Genomic DNA, 24,096 nt, shown 5'->3' on the forward strand with positions numbered 1-24,096 from the left:
CCTGTCCTTCATGTCTCCTAATTGCAGTATGATTTATACTTCATCTGTATGCTTGGTATTAATGATGCAAGAAATATAATTAAAAAATAAATTATTGTTGTTGTACAAATTTTAGCTTTGTTGTTGAAGACTTACCAGAGAAGGGCTTATGGAAATATTCAAATTAACAAGACCATATATTGGGAGAGGAAATACTTTTTCTCTTAGCCTCTGGCTTTACATGATTGTATAACCTCCTCACCTGTATCAGAAATTCCTGCTGAAGCCTTTTTTTTTTTTTGTTCATCCTCAGATCTTTGCTCAGGCATTTCTAACGTGGTCCTTCACTGTATACTCCTTTTCCTCTTCAGCTAGAAGAATATGAAGTAGGGTCAGTATTTCCCCCTTACTGTTGTTCTGTCATTGTGTTCTAAATGTCTTCTTTGTAGGGATAAACTGAATACCCTCACAGCCTTGAACATCCTCACAACAAAATGCCTCCATCTTCTCTCCAATGTCTGATTCCCAGCTCTTTGACATAGTACTTTTTGTTCAGTGCACCCCAAATCTCATGATCAGACAGCAGCTTCCCTCTGGCTTCCCCTTCCTTTTGGATGTGCACACTGCCCGGTGATGAGATGTCACCTCCTCCCTTCTCCCATGAGCTGTGCTGCTCTTAAATGTGAGTCCACTTGCACATCTCAGTCATGCTTGGCTGACACAGGGTGTGGTTCTCACGGGGCTGATGAAGCACCAGGTAGAGTCTGGTTGCACAGTTTGGGATACGTGCAGCCTACGTGGGGTCTCGGTCTGCAATTAGATGCATCGTGACACCTTCTAATGTTGGTGTTCCAGGATGGAACCTATTCATTCCAGAGCAAGCCTCTGGAGTTAAGAAGTCTTTGTCAGAGCTATTATGAATGCGAAGTAGTTATTAGTTACTGTGAAGTCTGTCTTGCCCATCCCCTGCACAGCAGATCCCCTTGTCAGTCATCTTAAAGGCAGCTCAGAGAAATCCTGAGCACAGTTAAAATAAACAAATGGGTCCTGAAGGTAGGACCTCACAGCCACAAAAGACTTCAGCTATAAACTCAGCTCATCCAAACACCTTAAAAATGTTGCCAGGCTCCGCAAACACCACTGCAGTGTGCCAACCCCAATTACCTGTTGCAGGGAAGGCAAAGATTTGCCTGTTTACGGAGCGGTGCCATTGGTACTGTTTCAGAGTTGGACTGGACTTTGTCAGCTCCATGGAGAATCAGGGAACTCTGAAGGTCTGAGGGGAAGCAGGAGGCTGGCATGTGCAATGGTACAGTTGGCTTGCAAGAAGTTGCATTAGAGCCTGACCACAGTGTGGCTCCTCATCCCTTGCCACATTTTCAGCAAAGGGAGACGCTCCAGCCTTTACAATGTATTGATTAGAGGGAGAAAATAGCGTGCCTGGAGATGCTGTCTGTAGGCTCTTTTAGTGAAACTTTTCAGCCAAAACTAGGTCAGGTTTGGAAACCTAACGTGTGCACTGAAGCACAAAGGCAGTGATAGAGAGGACTTGTTCCCAGTAATGATATTCTAAACAAAAAGAAAGAGCAGGCATTCTGTTTGTTTAATGGCTGCAAGCTGATTGGATGTTTCACTACAGCTGTGTTTTGCTTTTAGCTGCTATCACAGTATTTACTTGCAGAGACAGGACAATGAGTTGCAGGCAGAGGCTGGCAGGGAGAATGCAACAGCAAAAGTAGCTAAATAGCATAATTTTTCTTCTTGTAATTCTGATACATTGCAGTACCCATTATCCCTACACAAAATGAGAGGTGCTCCCTTGGCCTTACAAGCAGAGTAGCTAAAGTCTCCTCACCATTATCTCTGTCTTGTGGACAGGGATCTGATACTAATAGAACAAACAATTTGCTACAGGACTAAAGAAAGTTTTTTTCACACTATGTATGAAACCAGTGCCATGTTCTGGCACCTGGTCTTCAGTACAAATGTCTTTCAATTAAAAAAGGGGCTGGCCAGCTTGTTTTTGCCACATGTCAGATTGAGCAGTGAGGCAGGGGGGTAGTAGCTGGTGCTGACACCAGGTGTGTCCACCAGCAGTGGATGTGCCTGCTGGGCTGTACATCTTTGTGAAACTTGTGAAGCAGTGTGTGCAGCACTGCAGGCACTCAACCCAGTAAACTGGGTTCCTCTGAGATGTTACTCTTCATCAGGGTCTCTTGCACTGATGTCTTAATGAGACTTCATCCCTTTTGGAGCTGTGCAGAATCATAAATGTCAGGATCATAAAATCATAGAATGGTTGAGTAGGAAGGGACTATTGAGGTCACCTGGTTTCAACCCCCCTTGGTGTGCACAGGGACACCCTCCACTAGACCAGGTTGCTCAAAGTCCTGTCCAACCTGGCCTGGAACACTTCCAGCAATGGGGCATCCACAGCTTCTCTGGGCAACCTGTTCCAGTGCCGCAGCACCCCCACAGTAATTTCTTCTGAATATCTAATCTAAACCTACTCTTTCTGTTTGAAGCCTCAGCAGTCCCTTGGGCACCTCTGGTCCAAGGGGACACCTGCTGTGTGGCCAGCAGATGATGGCCTGGAGATAGGGAAACACTCCTTTAGGAGTGAAATCTTCCTGTCCTGAGAAGGGTGTCTAAGGTAATGTGCATGTTTTGCTGAGGATTCATCCTCTCTCTCTATTGTCTATAGAAAGAATTTGGACATTTAATTAATTTTACATCTGGTAATTTTCACATCTGGTCTGCATTTTTCTGGAAAAATGGGACCTGCTATATTATTGGTCTCAAATCCTGCTGGGCTGCGCAAGACAGGTGATTTTCTTTAGCAATAATATTACAATAATAGAGTAACACTCTCCCAGGGCTACTGATAACAGAGCCACTGTACACATCAAGAATGCTGTGCTGCTTTAGTTATTCATATTTATTGTGTGCTTTGATGGTTTTGGAGAGAAGGTCTGACAAGCAAAATATTGTGACTACAGCTGATAAAGTGAGACAAAGGGAATGATCTAAGATCTGGCTTGCCACAGAATTTTGTTCAAATCTGTTCTAGGTAGGCTTTAAGAGAGCCTGCATCCCTGCAACCTCTGAGTGCTTTCCAGTAATGTGTTAAGAGATGTTACCAACATCTGCTGCTTGTGAGTCATCCTTATTTTCCTCTTTTCCCAGGGCTAGAAGGGTATGTGCTTTTTGAAAAAAATATGCAGCTTTATATCCTATCTAACATGTGCCTGGGGCTCTAAAATGCTTAGAAGTCTGCTAAGATAAATAACAAAATTCTTCATGTTGTTATATGCCTTTAGAGTGGGTAGTAGAGACAGTTACCCCTGTGGTATGCTGGGTGGAAAGCCACAGCACAGAAAGATCATGAAAATTTGCCTGACCTGCATGTAGCATCAACATCAGAGTCAAAGCCACACCTCAGGTTCTGTGGTCCCTCGGTGTTGGTTGTTGGTGATGAGCTGGGCAAGCCCACTGGGCCCTCTGTGGCTCACACAGGGTTATGGCTGTTCACCAATGTGCGGGTGGCAGATGCCTTGCTTTCTGTGAGCCCAGATATTAAAACATGGTACTGGGATCATAGGGAATGTTTTCAGTCTTCTTTTCTTCTTCACCAAACATGTTTTTGAGGTGGCTGCTGCAGTGGTTTATAGAGTAACTCCGCCCAGGGGATGGAGCTGTTGTCTTTACTGACGCTGGCTTTTGTCGCACCAACCTGCAAATGAAGTCAGGGCTGGCGAGGCACCGAGACTATTCCTTATCAGAAACTGCTGACAGAAAATGCTTGTTTAATTCGGTCTTGTTCAAAGCAAAGCCAGCAGTTTACCACATCTTTGAATGTGCTGTTGATTTATCAAGCAGAACCATGAGGTGGATGAAATTTATCAGAGAAGATGAAGGAGGCACAGTATCTTATAAATCGGTCAGTTTGGAACTCTTACTGTGAGTGATGTTTCAAAAATGCTAACATCATCTGTAATTACTCAAAATTACACATAATTTATGTTGTGCTTGTTCACTACTCTAACAGTCTAGGAAAACACTTTACAATTAACTCTGGATGATAAGATTTAATTAGAGCTTTCAGACATTTTTATCCTACTCATCTGTTTTGAGCTGTAAATGCAACATTGACTTTTGATTTCTTTAGTGGTTGGACAGTTGGCTGAATAGTAAATGATAGGTTCAAATATACAGAAATCATGAAATGAAATTCCCTTAGATTAGTAGCAGAGATAATTTTCTGTTGTGGTACTATATTTATCATTTAACTCACAGATATGTTTATCTTATTGGTAAAAAATAATTTTGCACCTGAGGTATAACTCAAAATTCTATTGCCCACCTGCCACCCATGCCATAGACATAATGTACTAAGTTGCAAGAGGAATTCTGTTTAGAATGATTGTTGGGACAGGTTACCATTTCTACAATGATGTCTTTTGAAATCTTCATAATTTTTTAAACTTCCCTGTGTTACCATGTATTTGTCTGCAAAAAACACCAGACTATTCTGTAGCAGAATTTGCAAAACATTTTGCAATCTCAGGACAAGAGCATAGGGTATAGGTAGAATATGCACTTTTTTCCTTCGTTCTAGTGTACATGTTAAATGCAAGATCATGGTCCATGGGCACAAGATTGAGGCTGTTGAAAGTATGTACCTCAACTAATTAGTTTTCTTTTTGGGAATATGTCTCTAAGCTGAAAGTAAACAAGAGTTTTTGTAACCAGAAGGCTGCTCTGAGGTTAGAATAAGTGATATGCGGGCTGGGGCTCTGTTTATGTTTCCATTAAGAAGATATTTGATTGCTTTGTACCTAATTTTTTATATTTTTTCCATCTGTGATACCTATGATCTTACAGAATATTTGGTTGAGCTTCACAAATAAATGTCTTTGTTGGACAGCTTGTCTCCCTTTGAGAAGCCCCAAGAATAATCTATGCAAAAAATAAAAGAAATAATGCCAAATAACCCATGGGTTAGCACCACTGCTTGAAAGGAAAGTTTTCCATATTTTTCTTTTTCTAGCTATGGTAGAAAAGACCAAATCTTCTGTTCTGCACTCATCATGGTACTATGATACTGAGGAGGATCATGTTGCACTCCGATTTACCCATGTGTGTTTGGCAGAAAGAATCATAGAATCATCATAGAATCACAGAACAGTCTGGGCTGGAAGGTAACTTACAGATCATCTAATTCCAGTACCTCTCCCAGCACTACAAAGGCAGGGACACCTTTGACTGGTTCTTCAGAGCTCCATCTAGCCTTTTAACATTTCCTAGTACATCTCGAAGTACTAATCCTTTAACTAGAGACTCAGCTTCCTAAATTCCATTATGAGTCTGGTAGCCTTCACCCTTGCCGCAAAGCAGAAGCAAACTTTGACCCCTATTATGATAGATGTGGTCATTGTTATTGTTATTGGTTTTATGTGGCATGGCAAGAACTTCTGCCTCTAGTATAAGTGCTGTAGCTCATGCACCTTTGGGAAAAAAATTATAGGGTTAGCCATCATGGAACCAGCCTATAGATACTGAGATGTGGGTTTAAAAATTCATATTTCCAAGAGGTCTATTTCCTAATGGTGAGCTTAATAACAAATGAGGTCTGAAAATGATATTCAGACTATGTACTCTCTCCTACATCATGTCTTAAAAAAATCACATAATTTTTTTAAAGTCATTGTGAAGTGACTCACTTCTACCTCCTCTACCATAATACTTTAATGTCTCTTGGGAAATACAGTATCAACATTCCACTGCTGCCTCTGCTCAGTCAGTGATGCAGGAAGCCTGATGTGCCACCTCAGAGGTCAACAGCAAAATATCTGCGTGTCAGTGTGGGCAAGGTCTTCAGAGCGTTGATATAAGAAAGCAAAACAGAAAATCTGTTCTTAAAGTCTTGGTTTGACAGTGAGACTCCCCAGTTCCTACTGCTTTTCTAGGATCACAGTTTCACCTCAGTTTCACTGCTGTCTGCTGATTTTCCTGTGTGTTTCAACAGGATGCACTGATACAGATTATTACTGCATTACAGTCCAAATGAGAGGCAAATCACTGACCTTTATGCAGGAGAATGAATCCCTTAGGTGATACAGCTGTTTTGCAGCAGTGGCTATCTTGGAGCTCTCTGATGCACTGCTGTGAGAGAGACAGGGGCACAACTGAGTAGAACGCAGCTCCCGCTCTTCTGAATGCTGCACATCTCAGCAGGCACAAATGAGGATGTCTTGGACAGACCCACTGCCTGTTTACACCAGCTTTTTATGGACACAATACATTAAAGGCCATTCCTTGAGCTGGATGAAATGGGCTGTCTCACACCCTGACACACAGGACGAGGGGGAGCAGCAACATAAGTAGCTCACAACAGTACACGTGTCATCCTCACTTGTTATTGAGCCCTCCTTCTCTCCTGAGTTTGATCTAACTGATAGCTAAGCTGGCATAAACCAAAGTGATCTAATTAGTAAGACCCTGGCAGCACAAATGCAAAAACAACTGAATATCCTCAACTTTGAATTTGTCCAGGTCAGAACTTTTCTGGAACCTGTAAGGTATCACTTGTGCATCTTTTATATGCCTTCTTTCTCTTACTCATATCCAGGACAAGTAAGATGTGGTGCATATGCAGAACAGACTTCTGGGGCATATCCATCTTTCAAGTTTGATCATTCCTGGGAGCTGTGCTCAGACAGCAAGCAGGTTCTAGCTTGTGCTTGTGCTATGTGAAAGTTACATTAAGGAAAATATGGGCATGGGCTAATAAATTATATTTCAGGGTGACCAAAATATAACTTCTGGGTCCCTCAAGGATTTGTGTCACTACTGGCTTTAATGAATGGTCTAGGAGGGAATTTTAGGCAACAAATGTGATGGTAGCATAAAGTGATTTAGAGCAATAAAAGTTGGAGGAGAAATGACAAAATCAAGCAGGGCCTAATAAAGCTGGATAAATGGGCAGTGTAGCAGCAAATGAAAGGCAGCATTGCAAGAAAATTTACAGTGGAAAAAATGATATTAACTCTCTTCATGCATTCCTGAGTTCTGTATTTTGCTCTGGAGCCCTTGACAGATGGTTTAAAGAACACTGCTACTCAGAGCCTTGGTGTGATGGCCAGTGCACAATAAGAGTGGCAGGTCATGCAACCTACCTAGACCAGGCAGAGATGGGTGGTAGGAAAAGGAAAACACCAGAGACTGTAGTTTGCCTATGGCCACTTGTAAAACCAGATGTAGAGCAGAGGGCTTGGGAATGTCATGCCTAGGGCCAGGCTGAGCAGCAGGGATGAATCCCTAGAGGCCCAGCCATTAACTGAGAGGCATACAGCTCCAGGGGGCCATAGCATCATACAGATGGCCAGGATGGGGGGAATGAATCACTCTTTGTCTAACTCTGTTTGTTAGAGAGAGAGAGTTGAGATGGATTGCTTAGCCCATATGCTCAATTTTTAAGTGGCTGAAATGAGTAAAATGACTTGTATGCTCTGTTATTCTTTCCTCTGAAACACTGATTTGCAGTCACGGCTGAGACTAGGGGATTGTTGCTGGATGGTAAGTAATTTTTTTTTTTTTTCCCTGAGAACTGGCAGCTATGGAAATAATGTCATCAGAGGAACAAACCAAAATGAATAGTGGTAAAAGCTCTGTGCACTCAGACCAGTCTTGGAGCACAAAGGGACTGGGGACACTGGTGAGTACACACAGGACCTTGTCCCGGCCCTCTGACGTTTCTGCCCTTACACCAGGTCAGTGGATAGAGTGTGTGCCATGCATTGGGACTCTCCCTTGGAGGTGTCTGGTGGCATGGCAAAGCCCAGTCCCTCCACCATGGCAGGCTGCAAACCATGAGCAGGTTTTAGGTAGTGCTGCAAATGTTCATGCACACAGCCAGGCCGGCTGTGCAGGAGGCTGAGGACCTGTGCTTGTTTCACTGACAGTCCGTGGCACCACACATTTCCTTTGGGTTTGGAGTCTCGTCTTCTACTCTGGGCCTGCTGAGCCCTGATGAGTCTGAAAATGGATCCTTTTCATATCTCATCAGCAAAACCAGAGGGTTCTTCTGTTTTGTTTGTGGCAGTGTGATAGATGCAAGTGTTGGTTGTTGGCATAGAGATTTCACAGACTACAGAAACACTGTCACCTGTTCAATAAAATGGAAAAAAAAGGTGCCAGGCTGCCAAGTGCCTACTAAACACCAGCTGGTAAGTGTCACAGCATCAAGCTGTGCAGCTATTGACTGTGATCACAAGTTGAGGCAAACCTGAGGACAATCAGAGAGCCTAATGCTGACATGCAGCTTAGGAAGGTGGGTTATGAATTCCCCTGTGGCACGAGTGCAAGCCCATAGCAAAAGGGCTGCTGGCCTTTCCACAATGGGGGATACACACCCTTGGAAGCTGCTTCTGGCTGCTGCACAGCCTGTCTTGCAGAGACCATGTCTGGAGGCTTCTGTGGAGTCAAAACAGACCATGAGGCAGCTCGTCCTGGGAAACTCTCAGTAAATGAAGGAGGTTGAAGGCTTTGTGATGCTGGACTGTACTTTTATGCCCCATCCTCCCACTCTGCCTATGACAGGAGATTTAAACCATCATGGAATCAAGATATGAAGAATAATCTAGAGGTTTTTTTGTTACTGTAGACTGTGGCTACTGGGAGAGACAGTAATGGTCTGAAAATACTAAATCATAGCTCTGTGGAGGGACAAGGTCATCTATGTGTATTGCAGGCTTATATGGCAAAGGGTGCATGCCTTATACTTCCCCTGGAAGCCTTTCAGCAATGAATGTACTGATGCCTAGAAAGACTGCCTAGAAAGGTTACAGAGCTTTAACAGCTGTGGCTTTAAGAAGAAAGAGGTATCTGCTTAAAATATGTAAAACTAATGTTTAGATCAGACAGGGAAATGGTGGAATAGATATCCTCCTGTCTATGTTCTGTGGTATCTGTGGTGGCAGGAGGCAAGGACTCAAACTTTCAACAGCAGTTTTGTGTCCTTTAGACTACTTCCTTGATCATGATTGCTACAGTTCTAGTTTAATGTTTTAAAATCAATATGACATGTGAGGGTGAGTGCTACCGTATGAGTAAAAGAATCCCTATCAAATAATTATCAGTGCTCTTTCTGCAATGGTATAAATCATGTTCAGCTGATAAGCAGAACCCTTGGCATATTATGTTTGTGAAGGCCCAGATTTTCATCACATCAGATTAACAAGCAAGAAGTCACTAAAACCTTTCTTCTTTGGTGGGTGCATGGGTCTCTAGGGATGCATGACATTGTATGAGTCTATGGAAACAAGGCTCCTGCCTTAAATTGGTACAACCAATTTAGATTAGCAACGGAGAGACCACAATGTTTTGTGCACATCTGCAACAGGAACTGAGCACGGCATGCCCATAGTAAAAGTGTGGTAACTGGGTGGCTCTGTGTGCACATCTATTTTCTGGGCAACTGGAGGTGTAGAGAGTCCTTAGCTAGAAATAAACCTGCAAATTCCATTGCAGACTGTTTTGCTTTCAGAGGCCTTTTGCCACTTTCCATGAAACTTGTGTTAGTGTAATTTCCCTAGCTCTTCACATTAACACACCCAGCAAGAGACAGCCCAGGAGCAAAACTGACTGCAGAGTAAGAATAAATAGATATTTTATCTTAGCCTGTCATGGCTCTGAAGGCATGATACTCTGGCGGGGCCGTGTAACTGTTTTCCAAGCCTATCAATGCCCCAGCCTTAATGTTTCAAAAACATCAGGCAAGACTTTCTTTTGACTTCAGCATGATTAGATTAGAAAAGTAACTAGTCTGGTGGGCTGTACTTGGGCTGATTCAATGCTAAGGGCAATGTCCAAGTGAACAATGATAAAAGAAGCAGACAATCTGCTGGATTCTGCAAACTGAAGCCTTGTCTCCTTGACACAATGCTGATGAACCATTTTTTCTTGATGCTCAAGGCATGTCAAGCTGTAGATAAGCTCTAACTGCTGTGTGCAAAGTAGTCAATAAATTGCCATCAGACTTTCCCTTCTGTTTAACTTTTATTAAAAGAGGTGCTAAGGTACTGTACTGTATGCAGTACATCATATTTATTACCAAAATTAACAAATATACAAAACTTATACATGTAATTTTCTTACATCCATTTATTTGTCTATAATACTGCATTTGTTCAAGTAGGTTATCTACAGTATGTAAACATCCCTTGGATTGACCTCACACAGATTAGGAAAGCCCATCTAACCCATGTAGTTACCAAATATAGCTTTTTCTTATTTTAAAATTTATTTGGCTTTCATTGGTAGAATCTAATCTTCACATTTGGCACATGGAAGAGACATCTACAGTGCAAAAGAGGCAGATTTTCTGGTTTTGTTCTGAGCAGTTTAGCAGAGTCATGGTTTTAAAGAGTCAAGAATAAATTTACACAAACTTGATAGGAGATGGATTAGTGTTAACGCCAGTGACTCACAGATCAGCCACTAAACTAGAGCAGAAATTCAAAGCCTCTTCCCCAGCCCTCTCAGTCACGTGGAAAAAAAACCCCAACCTCAGTCTTGTTTCTAAAGGATTAAAAAAGAGCTCTGTTAGCAACAGAGGGAGGAGTTTAGTTTACAAGGAGCCCTCTGAGATTCCAGTTTCAATTTTCTGCTTTGTGGATTTTTTTCTCTTGTTAGCAAGCAATTCTTTTCTGTTTTAATGGGGAAAGAAATGACCAGTGGGAAGCAACTCTTCTGTGGTGACACTTTCTCAGTGAGTTGGAGATTATAGTTGGAGTTTAAAGATCTTTGAACCCTGATGTATAGAGCTCAGTAAGCTGCCATGTACAAAGGGGAGAGAAAGGAAGAGAGAGAGAGAGAGCGCAACGCTGTGGAGCTCTCAAATTTTGCTGTAAGAACCAGGAAAAAACTTTCTTCACTCTGTTTCTCATAGTTTCAAAAATGTGACTTAATTTAACTGAGTAAAGCTGATCCAGAGAGACTTTCATTCACACCCTTCTTCCCATTCTCATCCAAGCACTGTATTGCTATTTTTTTATGAGGCCTCACCCATGTCCATGGAAGCATCTGATGAGAAGGGACCGAACTGGACACCATTTCACATGGAAAGCCCTCTGCCATTCCTCTTCTGTTACCACAGAGCCCCACTGCTGTCTGTGGCCCCGTACATTTCAGCCAGCTTCTTGAAGCGCGGCCCCCAGTCCGTCAGGTAGTCGTAGCTCTGGTCTGAGTCTGTCGTCACGGACTGTAAGGAGCTGAGCGACTCCGCCACCGAGCCGTTCCCTTCAAACATGTAGGTCTGGAGGGAGTCGAAGGGAGGCGCCCACAGGTCCATGTCAGCTTCGTAGAGCTTGGCGAGCACGTAGTTGTGGACGTTGTTGTCCATGACGCACGCCTGAGGCACGTATCGGGAGAGGCTCTCTATTTCAGGGAGCATGTCCTGCCGGTTCTTCACCACCAGCTGGGCCTCCCGTGGGTTCCACATGGCGGCGATGTCGAAGGCCTCCGTGTCCTCCTCCCCGCCACCCTCGTCATCGTACCTGACGATGTTCTCGTGGATGTTCTCCTCCTCGTCGATGATGTACGGCTGCTTCCGCTGGCGCCGCATGGAGAGGATGAGGAGCACCAACACTGCGGGAGCCAAGCAAGACACGGGGCTGTCAGCAAGGACACAGATCTTGCCACGGCTTCAGACTTTCCTCTGCCCTATTTTCCCCTGGGTGAGCCCAACTAGCCTCTTGGATTTTAAAGAGCTATGGTGTTGGCAAGCTGAGGGATGTAGAAATCTCTTTCTCTCTCGCTCCCCAGTCAAAACTGGTAGCTTGAGGTCCTGATAATCTGTCCCCTTTCTCACCTGAATTCTTAACTCTTGGTGACACTTAGGACATGGATATCTAGTGGTGCTTGCCACTTTTAAGCTAGCCAGCTCAGAGGTCAGTAACAGTTTATCTGCAGCAGCATAGTGCCATAGAGATATTTTGCTTTCTGCTCTGTGGGTGGGTTTTGCAGCCTACTTTGGGGATGCCTCTTGGGCTGGCCACTGCATGTGACAGAGATGGATGGTCCTAAGGCACCATGGTGATATGTCTGCCTACACAGCAAAATGCAAAGCTAGCCCCTTAGTCTGCTGTAAGGAATTTTTAGTTTATCTGCAAGCCTCCTGCAGTGCTGCAGTGCTGGTGCTTCTCACCCTCGCTGTGCTTATTAGCATGGGGAGAAGTGGTCATACAGTCACCAGAGCCCTTTGCTGTTGAAAATGTGCCATCACTTGGTGACTATTTCCAGAGTTAGAACTCAGCAAAGATTTTGGATACTGAAATTTTGAGCTGATGTATCTAAGTTCCTTTGAAGAGCCAGAATTGAGACACTTTTAAAGAATTTTTTCTGTATCTTAGTACACTGTTCCTCAAACTAGGTCCCCTGAAATTTCAGGGAATGTGTGTTTTGAACTAGTGCCACATGATTTGAGAGTGTGAACAAGGGAACTGAAGCTCTTTTGATACCAACAGCTAACAGGGAACATAGGATGTCTGGGCAAGGAAAGTACGAAATTTAATTGTAGAGACAGAACTCATGCAAGACCCTCAGCCCCTTTACTGCAGCATAGGAACCATTTAAATGTAGAGTCTCAAGGAAAAAGTATGGAGGTGGGGATATCTCTCTCCAAGAGAAAGACAAGAAATGGAACTAGGCTTACCACTACTGTTTCCTGTGGATCAGGATGAGAAAATAACCTGCCCCAAGCCACATCTCTCAATACTTCCCACTGCCATACCCTTGCAGGAAAGCACGGCCGTATCGGACACCGTAGCACTTTGGGCATCTGGCAGAAATATTTGTAGGCCATGTTTTCCCCCCATTCTTACAGTCCAGATCCTGAAGCCATACGCAGCTGACTACACCATGGGGTCCTTGAATTGGCCTTTTAGGCATGCATGCATCTACATATACACGTATACACAGATGTGTGTGTGTGTGCGTGTATGTGTTTGAGTCCTACACCTTCGGTGGATCAGCACCCTGGCCAGAACCAAAAAGTCTGTCCCTCCCAGGAAGAAGTGAAGGCTTTACCCAGCAGGACAAAGATGCAGGCGAGGATGGCAATGAGCGCCCCTCGGCTCAGGCTGACGGGGAGGACGTAGGCCTCGGCGTTGCAGGACATCACCATGCCCTCCTCATCGCAGCTGCATACGTGCACGGTCAGCGTGCCTGTGCTGCTCAGCACCGGGCGCCCGTTGTCGCTGATCAGGATGGGCAGGTAAAAGGTGTTCTGCTCGTTTTGTCTGAAGCCAGAGCGCCTTGTCAAAATCCACGCTGTGTTGTCTAGGAGAGGAAATAAACAGGGAGAACAGCTTACATGCATAGCAAATACATTCAGCAGAGAAAGAATGTTAAAAATAATCAGCCTTAGACCCACATCCATTTTTTCTCCTCTTTTCTTTTTAAAAATCAGTTAATCACTAATAATTCTGCTTCTCCTCCCCCTCTTCCAGTATCTTCTCAGGCCATAGATCCAAACCTGAGAGGCATACACACCTTAGGAGTTGCCTTTACCCTTTCAGATACAAGATGCCCAGAGCAAACTCATGGTGTTCAGATTTAGCTAGGAGAGCTTTCAAAGTGCAAGACAGAAATGAGCAAGTGAAGGCAACTTCTTGTTCTTGTTTGCTTATGCTCAGCAGCTTTTCTAGGTCTCAGGTACTGCCACCATTCTGGAGATGCTGGCATATAACCATTGTGGACATGTTATGGTACTCTGTGGTTTTGATAGGTGGCATGATCATCCCCTTGAGGCAACAAGGGGACAAAGGAAAAAACCCAGCTTGCTATCCCAAAGCAGCAGTGAGTTGAAAATTCACAACAAAACATTTTTTTTTCTGTGAAGTACATGCAATTTCTTTAGTACTTCTGCCATAGAAAAAAGCCAGAATGCTTTGTATCATTGTCAGAATTATTCTGCTTTGATTTGACCATTCTGCTTCATTTAGTGTGACTGCTGGTTTTTTATAAGAACTGAAATCAAAAGGAATCAAAATAATGCTGCTGACAAAAATAGTAAAAGAGTGACCTAACAGTCAGTTGCTGTTGGCCATTTCAAGGGAAATTCCTACCTCTAGGGCTTATTCCTTCATATTAAACATACTTTTTTAAATGTCAACATTTACCAGTGGCATTTGAATTCCTGTCTGTCTCCTCCCTCAAATTCCTCAGAATGTGCACCAAATTTTAAATTTAAAATAGTGGAAAAAAAGTGAAAAAAGGATTCAGGAACTTGTTCTCAATTCTCATCTCAGGATGCCAAAGCAAAAGTCTTTGGAGATGAATGTTGATATTTTTCAATGCTGAATTTGAGCCTTGTAGCCTCAAAGATTTTTGGAAAGTGCAGGACAATGTCTCCAGCATGATCTGCTCACCAAAGAGACTAAAGGAACTTGCATGAAAATTGTCCTTTCTTACAAACAGGTCTGCTAGGGCCAGGAAAGATTACTGGGGAACACAGGTACTTTTTCTCTTTGGCAGACCTACAAGCTCTGATTCTGTGCACTGATGCTGTGGCATTTTTGGGGAAATGATCTTCATGCAGCTTCTTTTACTACTTAGTTTTATTTCCTGTTCCCTTGGTCCAAAAGAGGTCACACAGTCTGGCCATCTGCATCTTCAAGTTGTTACCAATGTACATTTGCTGTGCTTGAAAATGCAGGATGCTGATCAGCTGTCCCAGGTGGATTGGCACAATGGGACTGCTGCCTGGAAAAGGTAAGCAACCTTCTGATCACAAGTAGAGTCTTAAAAAACCTAAAATATTAACATAGAAGTGTTCAATTTCCTTATTATTGCTCTGTCCATTCACTGCTAAGGTTTAAATCTTGGGTGATTTTTTTTTCAGTGTAGAAACTCAGGTTACATGCAGATAAATTCAGCTATATGATGTGCTGTAGTCTGGACACCAAAAATGATTTGATGGCTTTTTGAAGGGAAATCAGAAGCTTCATATACAGCCAACTATGGAATATAGGCAAACTCAAGCTAGACTAACCAGACTTGTCTCCTGGACTTAAACTGTGGTCCAAGTTACAAACTCTGTGCTTCTAATCTTATGCCATCAGAGAGTACAGGCACACCTAAGTATTGAGATGTCAGGTTCCACAGTTTGTGAGATCAATTTAAATTTTTGACATGTTTTTAAAATGAATCTCAGGGTATTTTTTCTTGCACGTCAATGACATTTCAAGCTTTTACTCCAAAACCATGAAATTCTGAAGTGTGCTACATGCCTGCATGCAAATATGTAGTGAAATTATAGTGTCTTGTTAAATCACATGGTCTCAAGAGCTGGAGCTTTGAGGAAAAACCACCAGGTGCAAGAGGAAATCCCAAAGTTGCTTAAAAGTGATTATGTGTCAGCGTTTACTGATTTCACCTTTGATATACAATGCAGCTCTGAGTGTGTGCAGTGGGTATGGACAGACATTGTAGGTCTCTTCCTAGGAACAAACAATAGGACAAGGGGAAATGGCCTCAAGTTGTGCCAGGGGAGGCTTGGATATTAGGAAAAATTTCTTACTGAATGGATGGTCAGGCATTGCAAAAGGCTGTCCGGGGAAGTGTTTGAGTCACCATCTCTGGAGACATTCAAAAGATGGGGCACTTACGGCACTTAGTCGGGGACTCGGCAGCATTACATTAATAGCTGGACTCAATGATTTTGGAGGCCTTTTCCAAGTTAAATGACTCCATGATTCAGGAATGTGTCCCAAAACTCATCAGAGAGCAGTACCTCTGTGTTTCCCATGGCTCCTGGGCAAAGGGAATGCTGTGGACAGGAGCCCTTGCCTGCTCAAACCTTTTCTTCTCTCTCCTGGGGCACTTACAAGTGCTTTCCCTGCCTTGGGCTGTTTATGTGCCCTCTATATGGGCTCCACAGCTATTAATATCTCATCTTTTTATCACTGGGCCAGTTTTGGCATGAGGAAAAGCAGCCCAAAGGCAGAAAGTGGCAAAGTGCCTGCCTGTATGCTGTGTCAATGAAAATATTTGAGTCACCCTACCTGGAGTAACTTGGATGTATTTCTCTTTCCTGAGAGAGAAAGATTCACTTTCTTTAAACTGACTTACAATAGAAGTCACAAACTTCTATTCAGGTGACAGCCTTCATTTCATGTAAAATTGCTCTTTGTGAGGGAAAAAAGATTAATTATTCTGAGCTGGTCATACTTTGCCTGAAAAAGAAGTCACAGGCAGTGACAGAAGCTGTGCAAAATCAGCTAGTGAGAGATCTCAAGGGTTTTTAACCATTCTTTTTTCAGGCCAAAACCAAGTTTCTATAATCTAATACTGAAAGATGCATATGTATATACACCTTCTGCTGTGATGACCTGACCATATCATCCAGGTCTTAAACGTTCTTGGTGATTAAATTCTCTTTGTAACTCCCAGCATTACATTCTGGGCCTTTTGTTTCATTTTGCTTTGTACTAGGCAGGCATCCAAATCATCCTTAAAGAATTGTTCTACCTGTTACTCTGCAACTGAAATACATTGGTGCCAAAGTTTGTTGTGTGACTCATCAAAAGCCAATGTGATTTGACGTGCTAGCGCAGTGTGAAGGATGTCCTGGAATGTGATGCACCATGGCAGAAACTGGAATATCCAAATTTGATATCTGCTAAGCCCCAGCCATCAAGAGAAGAGGGCTTGTGAGGACATGAAAGCCCTATTATATTAAAAAAAGAGAGCAGGCCTGATAAGAATGCACAATATTTTTCCTCTCAGCTTCCAGCATGGCACGGCACGGCTCATGGAGGCTGGATGGCAGTCCTTAGCTCCAGCACTGAGCAGAGATGCTGAAGATTGCAGCATGGCTAGTTCCATTTGTGTGAAAACTGATCTTCCCACATGTGTGCAGGCTGGTGTCTTCATGTAGTCATGAAAACAAGCCATGGAGCATCACCTTCCTGCAGTTTTCTGCCTCACTGGAAATGATGTACCTCTCTGGAGAGATCAGGGGAATTAACCACTGTGTAAGTCCCAACCTTGACATCAGAGCTAATAACCTCTGCTCTTCTCACAAGAAAGGCTTGGTTTCTTTCTGCATGCACCTGCAGAAGAACTGGGGATGATTAGCCTGACAATTCTGTTAGACTTTAAAAACTGATTGCAGTAATTATGAAGAGCTAGGAATAATATAAAGAAATATTCCACCAGGAGTGGGAGAAAGAACACAAGGAAGCAGGCAATCAAGACATGACTGGGTTGGGGAAAGAGTCACACCTTTCCTTGAAGATTTTCAGGTCACTGCTTACATGTGTGACCACAGATTTAGGGAAGGTAGAAATAGCTAAATTTTTTTCCTAGGACAAATTTAATTGTATTGCAAAGGACTTCCAGGACACCATGCCTGGGGTGTGACAGATCCTGATTCTTCACCCATTATAAAAAGCTTCTATATTCAACAATTCCTGGTTCCCAAAGATGGAGGATGGTGATTAAGGTTCAACAGAAGATAAGCTCACAATTTAATCTGGAAATGCAGTAAGCTTATTTTGTTGCTCATTCCTACAGCAAGCCTCTCTTTCTAAGTTATTCCTAGCATAGTCTCACCTAGAAGAAGGTGGAAGGAGGATGGCTTGCCAATGCCCTACAGCAGACACCGAAGAGATGGGAGACTCCAGCTCAATTCTCTGCTTCATCACATTTATCCTATAAGGCCTTGAGAAGCCATTGGTGCCCAGATTGTTGCAGCTACTTAACATGTCTATTTCTCACTGATTTTACTGAACTCAAAGAGAACCCAGCATGTAAGTAGCTTAATTTCTCCTTGCCCCAGATCCCCATCTATAAAGGAGAACAATAGGATTTCTCTGTCTGCTGAAGATATGCAAAGAATGAATAGACTGAAGAAGTTCTCAGAGACTAAAATTACAAGGGCCAAAAAAAAATGTAAAACAGCTCATCAGAATGCAAACTGTGATCTATCTGTTGCTCAGTATAAATCACGGTTTTAATTGTTGCCAAGAAAGCTACACGTCTTGCAGTTTCTCTTACTGCTATATTGGACAACCAAGTAATCAGCACAATTGCTAATCTTCACAGCGCCTTCCTGCAGCCTGGGAAGCATTCCTGGCTCGTGTTTATGGGCACAGGCTGTGACTAGCAAAGTGTATTCTGTTTCTTGTCTAGCCACCCTGTGACAAACAGTACAGCTACCCCCTCTGTGCCCAAGTTACATGATTTATATAGCTCTTAGTGGCCCCTAGATGAAAATATAAGCATAAATTACTTTTACTGAAATGACTACTGCTCTCCAAATTGCTGAGGCAGTAAATAAACCCTCAATCATAGAATCATAGAATATGCTGTGTTGTAGGGGACCCTTCAGGATAATTGAGTCCAGCTCCTGGCGCTGCACAGGATACACCAAGAGTCACACTGTGTGCCTGAGAGCTTTGCCCAAGTGCTTCTTGAACTGAGACAGGTTTGGTGCCATGACCACGTCCCTGGGGAGCCTTTCCAGTGCTCATACAGCCTCTGGGAGAAAAACCTCTTCCTCCTATCCAACCTAAACCTTCCCTGACTTAGTCTCGTGCTGTTTTGTCAAGTCCTGTCACTGGTCACCAGAGAGAAGAGATCAGTACCTGTCCCTCTGCTTCCCCTCACAAGGAAATTATAGACTGCAATGAGGTCTTCCCTCAGTCAACTCCAGGATAAAAGACCAGGTGACCCCAGCTGCACCCTGCACAGCTTCCCCTAAAACCCTTCACGATCCTCATGGCTGTCCTTTTGGATGTTCTCTAATAGCTTAATATTCTTCTTATGCTATGGTTTACTATGGGGATCAAATAGTCAGTGGTTTGATACTTAACATTTTTATTTCAAATTAGTAACTAATAGTACCCTAAGTTTCTTGTATATAAATATGGCAAACTGATATTTTATAGAGAGTGGGAGGCACAGCCATTCAGTCACTGCTGTCACTATGAATTATTGCAAGTATGGCCTGAGACAGAAAAAGTGCATCTGATGCTGGGAGTTTTGCGAGTTTCTTTTTTTAGAACAATGCCTTGAGGATGAAATGAGCTTGCTTTGCAAAATGCTTTAGCAATAGTTGTGTTATATTTGTTCATTTATTTTTGCAATATCTACTCACAAATAAAAAAGACAAGGAGAGAAAGAAGGGGATAAAAATGCAAGAAATTGTGTGGGGAGTCTTCAGGGACACTATAGAAAAAAATGCTTTTAGTAGCATGCTGTAGAGGAGAGCTCCAGACAGTGCAAGTACCATGTTTTAAAACATGTTTGGTTAGTGAATGCATGGGATTCTTTATAAACATTTCTGTTGCTCTTTCATATGCCTGGAGAGGCCCAGACAGGGGCTTATGGAAGTCAGTGTGTCAAGCAGGCATGTGTGGGAGCAAGGCTGGGCTTGGAGGTTGGCCACAGATGATGTAGGTGGCCAGTCTTTCTCCCCATTTATTCTGAAATTGCTTGCTGATTCGTGGATCTTTACACACTAAACTTGTACTGAAACCCAGCCCCTCAATACTGATTTTCCAAGCTCTACATCAGGTCACTCAAGGTCGTCCCTCTTTCCTGATGAAGGCTGGTGTGGACCTGATTTTAGACCTTGTCTGCCTGTGGAGATCATCTATCAACAGCAGTCATGCAGAGATCTGCTATTGTAGGACTTTTCTGCAGGCTCCAAAACCACCAAAGATTTCCGAAAAGAATCAAATTCCACTGGTTAGAATGCTCAAATGCCAATGATTTGCCCTGAGTTTTCCCACTGGTGTTTCAGTTTCTACTTAGGTCATCTTACACAGACCTTTAGCTGTACACCAAGTTACCTCCCCAAGGCTCTGGGAGTCCTCCCTACTTCCCTCTTTCTCTAGAGAAATGAGGATGTGTAAGGAGAAGGAAAAAGTGCTTGGGGGAAAAGACTGGAACAGTACAAAAGCCTTCCTTTTTTCTGTGCCTGGAAGAAAACATGAAGAGTACAAAAAAAAAAAAACCCGAAAAAAAAGAGCAATGTAATTCCCTTCAGATTCGTCTTCTAGTTCCAGTTACTATCCTACCTTTAAGCATCTCCTTTTGAGCAAATGCAATTTCCACTCCGATAATCCGAGATGCCTGCAGCCTGACCAAAAGACCTGAATTTGCACAAAATACTGGCACACTTCCTCGAAAAAGAAAAAGGGGCCTATTGCTAGAGAATATTTATAGAGAAGAAAATATCATATAACCTTCAAATGTATTAAGTAAGATGTCATTTTATTATTGCCTTTAAGGAGCAGGTGTCACTTGGTATTATTTGAAATGGCAGTCTTATCACCCACTGTAAGTCAGAGCTTCTCAAGTCCAACTCAGGCATTAGAAATTAGAGTAGCTAACTGTCTGTGTCCACTCTGATTACCTTGATTATCCCTTAGAGTAAAGTTGGGGTTGTTGGCTGCCTCTGGAGCCAGGCTGTAGTAGAAGTGCTGACCCTCCTGTGGGTCATCCTTGTCGATGGCACTCACTGTCTGAATCAGCTACAAAACACAAGAGAAAAGTAGAAACGGGTGAGAAGCAAAATATTTATAATATAAACAAACAATCAAACCGATAACATGTATTTTATATCTATAAATATAAGCAATTGGAGCATTTAAATAAAATTGCCTTCCAGAGATACAATCTTCTCTCAAGAAGAGACTCAAAAGCTTGCAGGGGTCATCTATTTTGCTGTGGTCATGCACATCACTTTTAAACAAAGGACGAGATATTCAGTTTACCTCAATTAACAAATGCTTTCCTGTCATGCATCCCTATCTTCTCTTGCACATTTCTTTTTTGTCTTTTGGGGCCCAGGTTTTTCAGAAGATTCATTGTGCATTAGAGAGCTTGTAAGAAAGCTCATACTTACTTTCAGCTTCATTATACAGGTAGAAAAGGATTTCAAGTTGATTATTTTGCCACTCTTTTAGTTTTAAATCAATAAAATTCTTCCCAAGATGTCAGTGTAAATGAGAGAAAAGCCAACCATGCAGAATGCATATGCAATAAATAACACCAAACTAAGAAACTAAGACAATGCTAAATCCAGAAAGAGATTTGTTACTTCACTTATAGAGGCTTTGTAAAGTAGGTTTAACAGCTTGAAGCACAATGAGCACTGTCTGAATAAACATTCAGGCATCTTTTTGGACAACGAATAAATCTTCATCTGGATTCTTTTTAACTTGAAAGCTATTTTGGGGTTCAAAGGCAAATGCCAGACCCATAAAGGCTCTTTCACCACCTTAAAAATGATTTCAGAACTTTTTAAAATGTGGCAATAGAATTTAGTGTTGTCTGCTGAAAGAAGTAGTCCAGATTAGTATTCATAATAATATTGAACTTAAACAGCTTATTACTTAGGACACTCACCCTTTAAAACCAGGAAAAAAAGGTCTAGGCAATGATTGCTATTGCCTATATTACTAAGAAGCTCTGTAAACTGGTGAGATGAAAATATCCTATGTATGATAGTTGTAAGGACAGTTACCCCAGCAGTGAGCAGCTATTTCATTCTGTTTCACACAGCTGGAATAAGCTTCAGCAAACACACAGTGATACTACTTGCATCATTTTTCCTTCGCAGATCATGACAGGTGTGTCTATGTGTTTAAATGCTATTTATTCTAGTCAGCTTTGCATGAGGAGGCACCAGTCTCCACCGTGGACCCTGATGGTGGAGCAAGAAGAGGCTCCCCACAATCAATCAGCAGCAGAGCTTGCAGCAGGTCCAGCCAGGAAAACTCACACCTGTCTCTGGCACTGGTGACCTTGTTCAAGGGCTTTGATGGGGTTTTGGAAGGGAGAGAAGCAGAGTCTTCACCGCTTGCTTGAAGCTGCTCCTTTAGAGTGTGTGTAATGGGAAGTCTTGTGCTGCTTTTGACTCTCGGTCATCTCCAGTTCACAGCAGAACATATTCTGCTTGGCACCCCTTTGAACCTGATGTAGTAAGTTCTGTCCAGCTCCTGTATGTCCAGGTGTGCTTAAGGCTCTTAAAACATTTAGTAGTAAGCCTTGTCTGTCACACGTGGCCTGAGCTGGTTCTGTGGCACTTCTCATAACACTTCTCCTCTCTTTGATGCTGCTACAGGACATACTGGCTGTTTGCCTGCTGGCACATGCCTAAGGGAAGGCTTTATTTCAGCTATGAAATATATTGTCCAGTGAGCCTAGAATCTACTTTGGGAGAATAAAAGAAATGTGGGAGAAACAAAAGAGGTACTATATGTGATGCTCCTTCCAGTGGGATATGCTTGCCTTTGGAATGAAGCACAGACAGCTGCTGATAAGAGTTCAGATGAAACATGTGAGTAGCTGAGCCCTCTTTCCAACACTCACCCTTCCTGGCATGCTGCCTCCATGTAGGACAGCATACCCTTCCCAACCCTTGGTGGTACAAGCCTTTCTCACCTGGCCTGCTTTGGCATTTTCACAAACAAAAGCTTCATAAAATCTTGCAAACTCCGGCGCATTATCATTCACATCCAGGACTTTCACTGTCACAGACACGCTGCCCACCTGTGAGGGGTTATCTGGAAGAAGAAGGTTTAATGTAAGGAAAGGCAATATGTGGGAAGGGGAAGAAGCTGCTCCTCACTAGGCTCAAGAGGTAAATCAGGTTTTCCACTACTAGCTGGTGTTAAATCACATTTTCCCATTGGGAACTATGGTGACCTGGGTATTGTGTGACTCAGAGTGAAGCTGCAAATGCTGCTCTCTCTCTAGCCTGGCTTCCCATCTAATCATATCTTTTACAAACAAAACAATTCTGTAAAAGACTTCAACCTGCTTCACTCCAATGAACTATTTCTACAGCAAAAGTTTTAGACAATGCCCCCTATTTTTTTATTGCCTTTCATCTGGGCAATACTGTTTGAGCCTCCCTACTGGTGGCAGGAATTAGGGAGGTTCTGTTTTAAGGATAGACTTGGTATTCAGAACTTGTTAAAAATGGCAGTTTTTATCTCTAGTTCAGAAATGCATTTGCTCAAAATTTATGTTCCCTGAACTAAAAAATAGTGTCAAGTCTTTGACACTTATTACAGAGGGGTTTAAAAATGTAATAATACATGAAATTGTACAGAAAAGCTTTCAGTGAAGCTTAAAATTACAATGAAAATTTTACATTCTGCATGACATCATTTGTGATGTTTCTGTCCCACTGGTGCATTAGCTTTCTTTGTCAGTAAATCTGTACATCTTTTCACATATCTTCACAAATTCCAAATTAAGTGGCTACAGAATAATTTGTTTTTCTTACTGTGCTTGTCTGCCCCAAATAATCCTTTGCCCCTCCCTTATTTAATGATAAAATGAAACTGTAATCAGAAATAAAAAAAAAATGTTAAAGGGATCAGAAGAGGTGAAAAAAAATCAAGAAAATTCTTTAATACTAGTATTCTCATCTTCGTTTTAGCTGTAGCATTTTGTACATTTATCTCCAAATATATCTCCCTTTATAGCATGAAATCATATATTCATATAAACAATAGAGAGTTTACATAAACTCTGGAATTTTCTAAATGTTCAGTGTACTGTAGTCCACAACATGTGTTGCATTGTGTCATTGAGATAATACTCAGACTATATTCTTTCTTCCTAATTTGTAATGTAATCCTTCAGCTTCCCACATATGCATACATACATCTTGCTGACACACCTGCTGTTGAGGCAGATGAATACCTGCATTCACACTCTTAGAAATAATTGATCTAACCTTTAGTACTAGGGGCCTTATTCAGGAGTGCAGAGCTATGAAATTTTTGAAACTATTCACTAAATTAAAATATTGTGCTGCACATGTACAGAGCAAAACTGACAGAGGATTGATGGAAAGGGAACCAAAGGAAGACATGCTTTCCTATTGCTCTCACCCTCAAGTGCTGCCACAGCAGCAGCTTTTACAGACTCATGGAATTGCAATGGCCACTGGTGGCTGAAAATAAAACTAGTGTCAAAATAGATGGGGGTGAAATCCCATTGTCTCAACCACTTTCACTAATTAAAAGGGCACAGAAAGGCATTGTGCTGGAACAGCCGGCAAATACGTGTCAGAGTCACTCCAAC

The 24,096-nt window shown here is 42.5% G+C and overlaps 1 protein-coding gene and 1 long non-coding RNA gene across 2 annotated transcripts in view; both read right to left on the minus strand.

Moving 5' to 3' along the window:
* Positions 1–260: 260 nt before the first annotated feature.
* On the minus strand, positions 261–776 carry LOC135288367 (uncharacterized). The gene is made up of 2 exons (XR_010351517.1): positions 444–776; positions 261–350 (listed from the first exon to the last, which is right to left on the minus strand). It is a non-coding gene; the product is annotated as an uncharacterized LOC135288367 (long non-coding RNA).
* A 9,243-nt stretch (positions 777–10,019) lies between these two features.
* CDH20 (cadherin 20) overlaps positions 10,020–24,096 on the minus strand; it is a 118,653-nt gene continuing 104,576 nt past the window's right edge. Inside the window, exons 9-12 of the mRNA XM_064427234.1 lie at positions 22,441–22,562; positions 20,408–20,525; positions 13,069–13,320; positions 10,020–11,628 (exon numbers count right to left, since the gene is read on the minus strand). Coding sequence (XP_064283304.1) covers positions 11,129–11,628; positions 13,069–13,320; positions 20,408–20,525; positions 22,441–22,562 — 992 coding nt within the window. The 3' untranslated portion in view covers positions 10,020–11,128. The remainder of the gene's footprint in view (positions 11,629–13,068; positions 13,321–20,407; positions 20,526–22,440; positions 22,563–24,096) is intronic.

Source organism: Passer domesticus, chromosome 1 (assembly GCF_036417665.1).
Source record: "Passer domesticus isolate bPasDom1 chromosome 1, bPasDom1.hap1, whole genome shotgun sequence".
Lineage (NCBI taxonomy): Eukaryota > Metazoa > Chordata > Aves > Passeriformes > Passeridae > Passer > Passer domesticus.